This window comes from Musa acuminata, chromosome BXJ1-10 (assembly GCF_036884655.1).
Source record: "Musa acuminata AAA Group cultivar baxijiao chromosome BXJ1-10, Cavendish_Baxijiao_AAA, whole genome shotgun sequence".
In the NCBI taxonomy this organism is placed as follows: Eukaryota; Viridiplantae; Streptophyta; class Magnoliopsida; order Zingiberales; family Musaceae; genus Musa; species Musa acuminata.
The window spans coordinates 33,339,341-33,353,535 of NC_088336.1; the positions used below are offsets into that span (position 1 = coordinate 33,339,341).

The 14,195-nt window shown below is 36.5% G+C and overlaps 1 protein-coding gene across 2 annotated transcripts; it reads right to left on the minus strand.

Moving 5' to 3' along the window:
- Positions 1–1,183: 1,183 nt before the first annotated feature.
- Positions 1,184–11,293, minus strand: LOC135581047 (mitogen-activated protein kinase kinase kinase 5-like). Of its 2 annotated transcripts, none has more exons than XM_018819824.2 (12): positions 10,461–11,293; positions 8,478–9,122; positions 8,313–8,400; positions 7,900–7,962; positions 7,653–7,816; positions 6,778–6,853; positions 4,947–5,006; positions 3,185–3,304; positions 2,104–2,313; positions 1,947–2,023; positions 1,708–1,859; positions 1,184–1,616 (listed from the first exon to the last, which is right to left on the minus strand). In XM_018819824.2, the coding sequence occupies exons 1-12, from the start codon at positions 11,060–11,062 to the stop codon at positions 1,585–1,587; spliced, it is 2,289 nt and encodes a 762-aa protein (XP_018675369.2). In that variant the 5' UTR covers positions 11,063–11,293; the 3' UTR covers positions 1,184–1,584. The 2 variants fall into 2 exon arrangements, with proteins under 2 accessions (XP_018675369.2, XP_064940999.1); XM_065084927.1 differs by having other exon boundaries at positions 8,478–9,125.
- Between the last annotated feature and the right edge of the window lie 2,902 nt (positions 11,294–14,195).

The window sequence follows — 14,195 nt, forward strand, 5'->3', positions numbered from 1 at the left end:
CCAAGGAAGGCTTGCAATAGAAACGTCACATAAACAAAGACTTGGGAGCTACTATCAAGAAAGAGGGAAGAGGATAAGATGTCTCAGACTGGCTTGGTCAAACAAACATTTGTTTACAAACTCTTTGGTGAATGATGAACTGTCTTGTAGTAGTAGTAGAAGTAGTAGTAGTAGTAAGTAGTTGATGAAAGCAGGAGGTGAAGGATGTGTCAAGCCACTGGTTATTGTACTGCTCAACTAAATGCAATTGAGATGCTATGTTTGACTGGTTTTCTTAATGGTATTTATCCTATTTTTGTTACACTAAATGACTGAAGTTTTTAAACAGAAATTGTTGTTCTTATGATAAGATTATGATGATGCAAACCATTTCTCTGATTTATCTATAATTTGATCTTAAGTCCAGACTAGAAATCTATTTCAGATACTCAACAATCGCTTTCAATCTATTCTTCTCAATATCTACCAATATAAAAGCTCTCTAACGTTTTACTTTTATCATGTATAATTTGAGTATATATATGAAAGACAAAAACTGTGCTTTATATGCTAATCCAAAACTTCAACATTGATTGTATGTATCGATGCAAAAGGTTCCTAACAATAAACACCAAAAAATTATGTTTCTGTGTATTACAAACATTAAGGGTGATATTTAAGCTCACACAATTTGTTCCAAACAAATGACAGGTGAAGTCAATCCAGCTGCAATGTGTTAAATTCGATATGCCTCCTATGACAAACTAGTACAATTTCAATCCTAAATTTATCAAGTTAAAAGATAGTAATCCGTTAAATAATAAAACAAATGCGAGAAATGAAGTTGTGCTCAATATTGAACTCATATACCCTTCAAGGACCCATGCAAAATTTGCCAAGATGTAAAAAATTATCATAAACCTTCTTGGGGAGGAGCTCGGTCGCCCAAGGGATCTCAACAGATCTGGAGGAGTCCTCCAGCTCAGCACTTGCGATTCCAAATTTGCGTCTTGTTTGGCGTCTCGACATATCAAACGAAATTGACATGCATTCTCTTCGGGGTCGGACCAAGCCGAGTCATTTCTTTCTTCCCTCTAAGTGACTAACTTTGGAGTAAACACAATCAGCTAACTAGAGCATAGATAAACTCATAAATTATCAAGCCAATTCTCACACAAACACATACACAAGGGAAAAAAAAAAATAATGTTCTACTTTTGCTGGCTGTCACCCTGCAGTCTATTGATATTAATTGCTGAACAGTAATGTACAAGTGTTAAATAATCACTATAAGCTTAGTCCCAATCTGAATTTTGCTTGACGCTATTCTACATGATAAATATTTAACATGGGGCTTAACTTCAGCGCTTGTGAAGTTCTTCAATACAACATACAGCTAGTTCAGTCCGGACTACCAATGATTAGTCGATGAAACAAGCTAATTCCGAGGACCCCTCCTCCACCATCATGGTTAATGATAAGTACCACCTTAGCCTCAGATGAAAAAACTGGGAGGGATATGAGTGTGATGAACAACGGCGTAAATCTTATTACAACAACACAGAATGCTTGAATGGATCTCATTTTCTTTGTGCAGTTAGTGATTCAATTCCTGGGACTCCTCAAAGAAGTTCGACCTGACCATGCCAAGAGGTTAAATCAAAAGAGATTTAGATTTATAATTATATTCTCAAAGGGTTGGGGTAATGCATAGGGCTTCTTGCATACCGTTCAGAATATTTGTAGAAGAGCCAGCTAAACTCATCATGATATAACTTGAATGAGGTGGTGATGAACTAGGAACAATCGCAGGAGTCGAGCAAGGTGAGACACGAGAGGCTGCTGTCTTGGAAGTCCCAGGACGAGAGTTTCTGTTTTTCCTGAATAGAACAAGTGTATCTGTAACTCTTCTAGAATTGAAACATAACAAGTTAAGTCTCCATAACCAAACGTATAAACAAGCTTACCCAGTAACTGTGTGTCTCTCCTTCACGCATGGCTCACTTTTTGATTTACTTTTCCCTCTTGGGCTGATACTATTATCCTGTTATGATCAAAAGGTACTTATTCAAAATTATGAAACTATGATTACTTGTAGAACTTCAGGAAGAACCCAAGACTTACAAAAATTTTAATCCCTGCAAATGCTTGGAGAGAACCATGAGCATTGTAGTGGTGGGAGTTTTTAATGAAAGGGTGTTCGAGCAACATGTTGGCAGCTGGCCTGTCTGTGGGATTTCTATGAAAGCAGCATCGCAGGAAGTCTTTCCCGTCATTGGACAATGATTCAGGCATTGGTGGGTCTTTATGCAAGACTTTGAACATAGCTGCAGCCTATGACAATCATAACAGAAAGTAGAATTTATATCCCCATGAACCAAAGAAAACTACATCAATAATCAGACAAGTAAATAAAAGACAATCATTGATTTTAAATACACATCATTACAAGAAAAGCTCATTATATTAGTAAATAAGGCAATCTATATCTCAATTAGTTGATGCAAAGCTACAAATTCTCACATCAAAATACAGGTGTATCTTGAAAGATTTTAACTCTCCCAAATAGTGGTCACCCTACTTCCTTGTCAGCAAGACCTCCTACTGCAACCAAAACAGAAATTTGCTTTTCTAGAAGGTAGACTTTCCCAAGTAACTCATGATGATGATTATTTAAGCAATAAATTGCAGGACATCTTTTAGGATTATCATCACACATATAAAACATATTTTTATCTATTAATCTTGCAATAGTTTCCCATCAAATATCACACTGCCTGAAACCCAATTTGCCTCACAACTACCCATATTCCATAGTAATCACAGTCAAGCTTATGGTACTAGGAGATTTAATTACTTAAGATAACAGTCTTGAGAACTAGGCACTGGAGCCTCAAATAACCAAAATAAAAGGTATTGAATCACAAAAAAAAAAAAAATCCAATGAATTTCAAAACAATTAGGTGTTGAAAGAGAAGTGGCATAGGCAATTTGGCCTCCAATAACAAACAAGACCTTCAAAATACAGAAACATATATGCAGGTGGTGGCATCATATTTAGAATATTATAAGGCCAATGCATTTGCACGTAATAATGCTTAACCTAAAAGTCGATCAACATCAAAATGTCCACCTTGCAGATGACATCATAGGAATTTTAACTATTTACAATAGCCATACAACTTGAATGATAAAGAGCACTTACCCCTTCTAAACCATTCCAAGGCTGTTTTCCTGTAAACATCTCGATAATGGTACAACCCAAGCTCCAAATGTCAACAGCAAAGTCATAACCAACATCCTTGTTCATTGTAGCTTGCACCACCTAGACAGAAAAAATAATAGGTCCAACAGTTATAAAGTTGATACGCTTTAAGAATGAAACAATAGGACAACTACTTCAAACTTAAATGCACGGACCAAGATTCCAGTTGAAAAGTGTCTCGTTCAAAGGCTTGGTTTTGTCTCTACCCAAGCTTTATTTATGAGTCATTTTATTAAAAGAAGATTTACAATAACTTGGAATTGCATTCTTCAGAAGAAAGAACTAGTACATCCTTTTAATCGTAACAGTTTACCTGGTCACGAGAGTGTGCATTCACAGAAAAAATGTTCCAGAACAAGAGTGTCAAATCCCTTGTGCACAATGGGCATAGAAACGAACAGAAAAGCAAACTGAACAATTTAAATCCAGGAAAAGAGAAGGACCAAAAGAGAACAACAGAGTAATAGCAGGATTGCTTGGTAACAATATGGTTCCCCAAAAACATAAATGGTCAATAGACTCAAGGTTTCCTTGGTAATGTAATATGAACTGTACAAACACATGAACTTAGTATTCAAGTAATTAATCAATTCCACTGGTGCACTAAACTATCCTATTTTAATCAATTAATTACAGAAGTATTCATTTGAAAAATAGGACGGTCACTACCAAAAAGAACTTATGAAGAAACAAGTGATTTTAGCATATGACCAGTTCGTAACTTCAGTAAGAACATAGAGACATTTCAAAGTCATATAATTGCAAGTGAAAGGAGATTGTCATGATAAACTTATCAAACACTAAAGAGGTCTAGAAGGCTAGAAGCCAGTGAATACATAGGATAAATGCATCCATTTAGTAAAGATGGCAAAGCTTTTCAGTCCTTTCTTGTTAGTATATACATAGCAACACAAATAGCAAACTTCTGTGTGGATTCTTTTAAAATTCAATAACTTTCAATTGCTCAATTCTTTGGTTTGTATTATGGTGAATTTATAACAAAATGATACTATAATCCCATAATAATGTCCAATATAACAATTCAATACAAACTAACCTTGTGAAAACTGATCGGTCCAACTAACTTTCAGCGCAATGGGCTTCATCACCATCATTTCTAATGGCCAGCACATATCACTACTGACTTTCCTGGAGCTTTCTGATGACATTTTTAAATCTTCTTTGTCATTCTATCAGGAAAATGTCTTTATTATACTGATCATAAGTTCATAACAACTCCACAGTAATTCTTACTCTCCTTATTTGAGGCAATTTGATTAACCAGATGTGCTCGTTACACACTGTTACTTGTCTTTTTTGAAGTATCTCAAACTGTCTCAATGTAAAATTTGTTCTCAGAGAAAGGTGTTTGGCATACTAGTTCCTTTATGTTGCCTGGTTTTGCTCGAATTATACACCTCAGAAGCTTGAGTGCCCAACTATTTTAAATCATTATTACTCTTGCCACATAATCTTGAGACTATTTAACAAGAAAGAAATATAGCCCAGGGCAGATGAGATAAAAGCTCTGTATCAATATACACAAAGTGAATTATAAGGCAAACTTCAAGGATCTTTTCAAATATTTATCCCTTAGATCTGGTCAAACCCATCACACAAACAACAAAAGAAAAGGCAACAAACAAGTTCAAACTAGTACAATATCACTATGGACAGGTGATAATCACACACAAGAAAGTACCTCTGGAGCCATCCAATATGGTGATCCCTTTAATGAAAGAGCCCCCATGGTCCCACTTAGCTGATCAATGTATAAAAACCAAATGAGCTGCTAGTCACACTTACATAAACAAAAGTGGTGCAAATATATTAAGAAGATTGAGTAGCACTTGCATATAGGCAAGAATTGAAATATCGTACCGTATCGGAGTTTTGAGATTCGCTCGGTACGGTACGGTACTGTATACCGAGTGATATATATATATATATATATATATATATATATATATATATATATATATATATATATATATATAAGTGAAAAAGTGAAAAAAAAATATCGTCCCGGACGGTCCGTGTACTGATCGGCTGGCGGACCGGTACGTACTGCTCGGTACGGACAATATTATTCGAAATTGAAGACCTTGTATATAGGGATACTTATGTACAAGGTTCGCAATACCGTACCGTACCGATATTTCGATTTGGGCTCAGTACTGGTACAGTACGGTATACCGCTCGGTACTGGGCTACAGTGCGGATCGGTACCAGGCGGTCCGCATACCGCTGGCCTATTGGACCGGTACATACTGCCCGTACCGGGCGGTACGATTCGGTATGACAGACCTTGCTTATGTATGTGTGCATGGATGAGTATATATGAATGCATATATATACTAACATATGGATAACATATATGTGTGTGTACTTATGCATGCATGATAAAATACTAGGGAAAATGACCATCTTGCATATATTGTACCTTGCATGGGTATATTTTCCCATCTTGCATATGTTGTACCTTGCATGGGTATGTACACATGCATGCATGTACTTATATATACATAACATTTGTGTATGCACAGCCATAAAAGTACAGGAGATTTTACACCAAAAGTATCATTAGAGAACAAAATTAAATCCTGCATTTGTAGCTTACCCAGAACATACTGCCAAGTAAAATAGGTAAGAACACAATATTCTATACAAAGACATGGGTCTACTATTTGACTAGATGTAATGCTCATCTAAAATTAATTAACCAGCATAAATCATGCCCAACCATATATGAAATTAAATTCTTCCTGGTAATTGAGATCAAATATGAGATAATTATTTCAGGTATGTACACATGCATGCATGTACTTGTATATACATAAATTTGTGTATGCACAGCCATAAAAGTACAGGAGATTTTACACCAAAAATATCATTAGAGAACAAAATTAAATCCAGCATTTGTAGCTTACCCAGAACATACTACCAAGTATAATAGGTAAGGACACTATATTCTATCCAAAGACATGGGCCTACTATTTGACTAGATGTAATGCTCATCTAAAATTAATTAACCAGAATAAATCATGCCCAACCATATGAAATTAAATTCTTCCTGGTAATCGAGATCAAATTTTGAAATAATTATTTCAGCCTTGCAATTCTTATTAAAACTTCAAATTTAAAACACGAACCATTAATTGCTTAAACCTGTAAAGGACTCTTGCTTATTAAGTCCTAGATGGGTAATTAACTCTTGCTTGTTATCAATCAATATAGTCCTAGATGCATAATTGCAATCGATCATCCATGAGATGATCACAATATCTTCCTTTCCTACTTAAGATAAAAAGTTGCAAGAAGTAATGCATTGTGACAAATTGTTCTCCATGCAAGAAAAAGGCAAAAAGCAAGAATGCATGTTTTATATTGCTATAGTAATCTTTACTGAACAGCATACAATGAGAAACTAAAAAAAAGATGACATATGTTGGATGATTTTTTATACTCTAATTGGCATAGGTATAGCAATTGAAAATAAATCAAACCTGTTAAAATCACAAAGCTACACTTACATGTTTTGCCATCCCAAAATCAGCCAGCTTGACAATGCCATGAACATTAACAAGCAAATTTGCTCCTTTGATATCCCTGCATAAACCTGTAGTTAGGAACTTAGGATGCAAAAAACAATCCTTAGGCAGAATCATCTCTTACAGAAAGACCAATAATTGGTAAGGAAGGTAATGACAACTTCAGTTAATGGCATCTATAATACTATAAAAACTCCAAATGAGAAGATTAGAAGAAAGATATCACATCAGTCAATTCTTTTTGGGTACTCAATGAAGAAAATAAGTCAACTATAACTATTTTAATGAGCTTAATTTCATCAATCTGGCACTCCTATTCAATCTTGAAATCTAGTTAAGACCCCAATATTACTAACCATGAGAATCAACAGCTTGAAAGTACCTGTACAGATTAACGAATAATGCACTTGCAAGTGAACTTGATTGTGGCACAAGATGATAAAGCCTTTTAAAAAAATATATCCTGGTAAATAACATGATTGGAGTAAAAGACCATGTGCTCCAACTTCTACCTAGTATGTCCATTCTACTTAAAACTTCAATATGAAACCAGAATTCCTCAAGTGCACTACCCTTAGGTTCTCCATGATGCCAAATCTACTTCAGACTTCTCTCAATGAAACTTCGGCTTCCTACCCTAAGCCAAAGCCATTCAGCAACAGGCCTCTCCAATTGTAGATCATATTGCACCAGTTAGATATGAGATCTAAAAAGCAAGGAAAGAGAAGCACATAAAAATTTAAAAGCCAATGAAGGGTCAGAGATGCGAAAAGCAAGACTTTAGAGTCATTTTACCAAATATCATAGTTCCCTTAATATTTAGATTTGAAGTGTGACCTCGACTTATAAATACAAACCTGTGCATTATATTTTTACTATGCAAGTAGGCCAACCCTTTAAGAATATGGCGGGTAAAATTGCGGACAACTGATTCTGTCATAGCTCCACAATGCTGGCGAACATATTTATTGATTGAACCGGGATGAACATACTCAAGATATATGTAAAGCTGATCATCAATCTGCGCACAAGACAAAAATTCATCCAGAAAGTTGCAAAAGGAAGGGAGTACAGAAGTACCCAATATAACCACAAAAAGCTCACTGTTTCACTCCCATAATATTGCACAATATTTGGATGCTTAAATTGACTAAGAAACTTTATTTCCTGCAACACGGGAAAAACAGATAGTCAGTTAGCAGATAATGAACGTCAGAATTCAGGCAAATGAAATCACTACAAAAAAACATTTGGAGAAGTTATAATAAAAGTAATATATAATAATGATGATGATGATGATAATGCACTATTAAGATGTGAAAAACATGAGTACAAAAAATTGTTATTCAGTAACTTAATATGTATTAGTCAAGATAACTCAAAGGTTTTTAACACTAATCATCTCAGATATGATTTGAAAGATAATCAATTAAAATCAACAAGGAAAGGCTTTCTGCATAAAGGAATAGTTAATGGTCATTACTAGAGAATGTGGCAGGCAGGTATGAAGAACTAACCTGTTCCAACTGCCTTATGCATTCAGCTGATTTGACATCATCCGGAATAATATTAACTTCTTTCATTGCACATAAGGCTCCAGTGTGCCTGTCGAAAAATATATTTATGTCAAAGAAGCAGACAAAGGCTTAAAATATTATAAATGAAACATGATATATAAGGACCTGTTGGTGGCTTCATAAACATTCCCAAATGTGCCACTTCCAATGAGTTTTCCTTTCTTCCACTGACTTCTCATAGGCAATGCCTCAGCTTTTGCAGCACTCTGATGAGAGAATCCTGATTGCGCAGAAGATGCAGCTCCAGGAGGCAGAGGAAGTGGGTGGACGTTAATGTTACTACCATTTTCATGCCACAGAACAGAGTTATCTGACAATGCTTTTGTATGCAATGGAGAAGAAGGTGCACTGGGATTTCTGGATATTAAGACGGGACTTCTACTTGTTGGACTACAAAGTGGTGAACAATCAGGACTGCCAATAACTTGCTCAGATGTAGTCTGTGAAGAGAAAAGTGACACCACATCTACAGGGGGGAGCTCCGGAGCTGACCAGGTCTCAATCCCTGGAGTTGCCATCCCAAAAGTGGAAAAGTCGGCATTACTCAATCTCCGAGGGCTACATAAAGGACTACATACAGGACTCGAGAACTGGCTTGTTGGAGCACTTTTTGCAGGCATATTAAGCCCGTTGGTAACAGTTCCAGCAGAATTTGGATCCTGATAAATCTTTCTGCGACGTCTAAAAGTAAATCCATTTAATGATATTCCACTGTGCTCTGGTCGTCTATGTGAAGTCTGGTGAGGCAGCCTACTGCATCAATAAGCAACCATAAATATTTTAAGGTACCAATAAAAAGAAGGCAATCATTAAAAATATTGCTTACACAAAATATCTTCTGGTTAATAAAATAAATCATAAGGTGCCTACTGTAAAAGAGACGCATGTGGAATAACCTGTTTCTGGCAAAGTCACCATGTGGAAAAACTCACTCCATAGCATCAACCAAAATAAAAGAATGTCCTTATCAAAATGAAAGAAATATGCACCATGTGGGAATCTTCACTCCCATGTAAAATGATTATGGGTACAATCTTGGTGTGGTTTCAACATGTTTAGTGTTTTCTTTGGCAGATTATCCAGGAAGCACAGGGACCTTGTTTTACAATCAAGTTCAAGCATGTAAGCTGGATTTCAGTGACAGACTGGGCCCATGGTGAGCAATTTACTTGGCAAACCACATAGTTCCCACCACAAGCTACTGAATAGGATAACAAAAGAAACATAAAAACAACAAACAAAAAGGCTAATGTGACATAGTAGCAAATATAACAGAAAAAAAATCATCAAGTTTGTATGAAGTTCCATTAGAATATAAAAAACAAACAGCACAAAATCAGTAAATAAAGGAAAAATGCATACGTTAAAAAAACATGACTAGCTAGTAAACATTTGAAATAATGTTGATAATATTGAACCAACTAATCAGGAAAATTTCTTGATAATGTAAGATAGGTTCCTTCATCTAAACAATAACAATATCCATGTACACGGGCACATGAACTTCTGCCACAGGAACTAACATATAACAAAAACATGGTCAGGAAAACAGAAGGACAGACAAGACAAAAGATGCCAAAGATGCAAATCCAAAGTATGCCAAGGAAAGCTAGAGCATACTATTTATAGCTTGAAATGTTATGCTAAAAATATTAGTAACAATATTGTAACCCAAGCACTCGGAGCTTTAATTTTATCAAGATGAAACTAGATGGTTAAACTAGTAAAGTTGTTAAATAGAGAGGATAATGAAACATAGAACTCATATGCTTCTCAGTTGTTGAACAGGAATGATAGAGAACAATAAGGTCCACAAGCATTGTCACAGCAAAAAAAGAAAAAGTCATACAACAGAAGTAAACCACAGCTCTAGCTATCATGTAAGGCAGTTCCTATCCATTGAAACATTAAAAAAAAACACAAAAGAAACAATTACATTCTATGCAGGGGTTGCAAACAACTTCTTTATGAAATTAAATCAAATAAATTAATATAAAAACCAAATATGCAATTCCTATCTTGATTAGTAAAAGATTGGCGTGACTAGTATTAATATGTCTTTCGAAAGGAAACTAGAAAAATTCTGACCTTCCTACGACACCAGCCGAAGAGGCCCTTTTGTTGAGTGGCTCCACGATGGAGGAAGATTCTGCAGCTGCCTGACACCCTTCATAACCTTCCGATCTGCTTGAAGCCTCTCTTGGTGAAGGCAGAGGGCAGCGGGCACAATTCGGTGATGGAAACCCAAACCCCAGCGCTGGGGCCGACGTGGACTCGCGTCGAGGGGACGCAGGTGCCGTCGCCGTTGCCGCTGCCACGAACTCGGGCAAGGGGAGCGGATGCGGCAACAACGCTGGGGATGATGAAGTCCGGCCCGGGTTGCAGTTGGAATTGCTCGGGGACCGCGACACCGGCGTCGAACTCACGGATAAGCGGTCGCCGCCACCGGAAGCGGCGGCTCCAGAATCGAAGGACAACCCATCGTCCTCGATGTCGGAGAGGCGACGGAACTCGTGGTGGCGGCTGGCGCGGCGTTGGGCGTCGCCGCGGCGGCTCCAGGGCAAGCGGAGGTTGCTGTACCGGCTACGGCCGCCTGGGGAGGAGGCAACCGAGGAGGGGGAGGGAGAGGGAGAGGGCGAGGAGGAGGACGAGGAGGGGGGGACGGCGATCTTCCGGTTCCACCACGGCATCGCGGGAGCAAGAATCGAACATGGCACGACGCGAGATGCCTGAGCACAGTAATAAGAGACCAAACCCCGACCGCAACCTCCGATCGCCTATGGCGACGCCCACAGAGAAGGGGCGAGGAAACCGCGAGAAGGGATCAAGAGGGGCGATGAGGAGGGCGACATATTTGTTTGGGTGTCGCACCCCACGCGGCTTCGAAGGCGAACGGGAACTGAACCATTTCCTCCAACGTCAAAACGTTTACCTGCCAATTCCTTTTTTCTGTTATCATCGTCATTATTATTATTATTATTATTATTATTCATGATGCGTAATTGACCCGGTATTAGTTTGTGGGCCTTAAATGATAAGATGGGCCCACGGAGGGCCCCACGGAGCCTGTGACCAATTAATTGGTTGTTAATCCTTGCGGCCATAACGAATATAAAATTAGTGGACCGCTAAAGGGTCTCACCCCCATCTCATTTGTATCCAAACTACTACTACTGCTCATACACGCCATGACATTGATATGAATATTATTTTATGAATATAAATAGGACCATTGCTAGATTTATTGCACTGTTTTAAATATATATAAATAAATATTGACTATACACAATATATTTCCTATTGACTGTAATATGTAAATATGTAAATCGATGGGACGATAAAAGGAAGCACCGATAAATCATCCCAACTTGATCCCCTCGAGGCTAATGCATAGGTTATAGAATCGAAAATAAAATAGAATAATAATAGAATAATGCATAGAGCAGACAGCTACTATGCTTATCTAGTCTATCAGCTATAATATTGAAATCAAATATAGTAAACTATAGCATTCAATGTAGAAAATATGCATGAAAGCATCATGTATGAGATGTCACACACGGAAGACAATAAAATATCAAGGGTGCCAACTTAAACTATACATATAAGAGTGTAAGAGGTAAGAGATGCATAACGATATTAGAGAGCACTAATTTAAACCATCCATATAGGGGGTGTGAGACATGCACACATTAAGATATTCTAATTAGAATCATTCACGTTAATTTATGTGTTTAATCTTTAACAACATTAAATTGTGATGTCAAATGAGCTAAAATTGAGCTAACTCGGGTGTGAAAGTTTATGGTTGCAATGGGCTAAGCCCTTCGACTGTATTGGGCCCTTATTAGGTTTAGCAACCCATTAGGTTGTGGTACCAATCAAAGGATGATTGCATCGTTTGAGTATGAAAACAACATGGTTGGCATCAATTCAATAATTCGATTAGGGTATCGCTTGAAGCAATAACGTTACTGTGTAATACTTAACCTTTATAAATTAGTTTACATATCTCTCTCTTGTTCATACTTCTCACTTGTATTTACTTATCATCATATATGATAAATTGAATTTTTCATAGCTTTTAATCAATTGTCACGGCCCAACCTAATGGAATAACTGAATCGTTAACTTTATTGTGACAGAACCACTTGCTAAAATACTTAACCTTATTATATCTCAACTATTTACCAAAAATACTTAAATTGAAGTTAATAATAGTATACTAATCTTAGTATAGTTTCAATGTAAAACTAAATAGAGGTATTATAATCTCTTCCACTAAAAGACTTTAATAGTCCAAAATCAAACTCGGATCAATCATCACGACGTGACCTAATAGATTAGCTAGACAATTAATTTTGAGAGCTTATTATTTAGAACCCCTTTTTTACTATTCATAATATCTTAAAACTTAATAAAATAATATTATACTATTCATAATCTTTAATTTTATTTTTATCATACTTTTTTTTTCTCATAGCCTTGGTTTATGTGTACTATTATCAGTAGCTCTCCCCATCGCCTTATATATCTTATTGTATAATTTGTAAAGACTAATATAGATTAATGCAACTGAGCTATAAGATGATGTCTTCTAGACTATTACAATACATAACCCTAAAAATATTAAATCATTATAATAAATATTAAAAATTATTTATCACCTCCTCTTATTCGATCTTCAGTTCATCCTATCTCATTATCTATTTTTTTCCTCACTTTACATCACAATAGGTGGCTAAGAGGAGGAGAGGAGGGAGAAGAAGAAAAAGAAGAGAAAAAAGAAAAATTAAAAAAAGGTTGTAGGTGAGGAGTAAAAGGATTTTATTAAAATTAAGTTATAAATTAGAGGTGTATATATATGTCTATTTATAAAGAGATAACTTAAGACTATTTAAAATTCTTAAAATAGAATTATAAACAATAAAAAATACAAATAGTAATCTCCTAATTTTTATGGTGCCAAAATAAAATGCTAAAAATACTTAATTTTAATATGTTTGAACCATTTGTTCAAAATACTTAAATCGAAATTAACAGTAGTATACTAGACTTAGTCCACTTTTAATGTTGGACTAAATTGATGTGTCGCAATAAAGTGCTTTCACTTCGTCGTCAAAATCCAACATAACCCAAAATCAGATCTTATAGTTAATAGTAGTATCTACCCCAAGGCTTGCATTTATCAACCTTATAAACCAATTATAATATTTATTCACTTCTAATGAAACTAACATCATCTTTCTTCCCGAGAAAAGTGCATTTGGGATCTTATACAGAGTTGAAGAGGACAAGGGGCGACGCAGCGTTGCTTGTTCTCCAATCTTCGATGGTCTTCGTGTTGCTTTCACGTTTGTACTCTGTTACAGTCGCGCCAACGCTGCGTGTGAGCCGAGAGGGAAAAGCTAGCGATCTTATCTTGCTTTTCTTCTCTCCATCTCAAGCGGTAGGAACTTCGCATTATTAAAGGTGGGGATATCCTTTTCACCTGTTAGCAAGCGTCGACAGTGATAGCCAGGCTAAGTTACAGATCCATCCATTCCACTGTTAGGAAGCTTTCAACGTCTGATGATTCAATCGGATATGGTGGATTATGAGAATCTGATCAGACTGGAAACACCAGTACGAGAGCTTATCTGTGATGCACCGAAGATCGAATGCAAATTTTAAGCAGATGGGCGACTGAGATCAAAGATAATGATGAAATGTACAATCCGATGAGACCTTTTGTAGCTTTCCTATGTTGGACATATGTTTCATTTTTGCTATTGTTGGTTGGGAAGTCACTGTCAATCCGAATTATGAAGATAGCCCGACGTA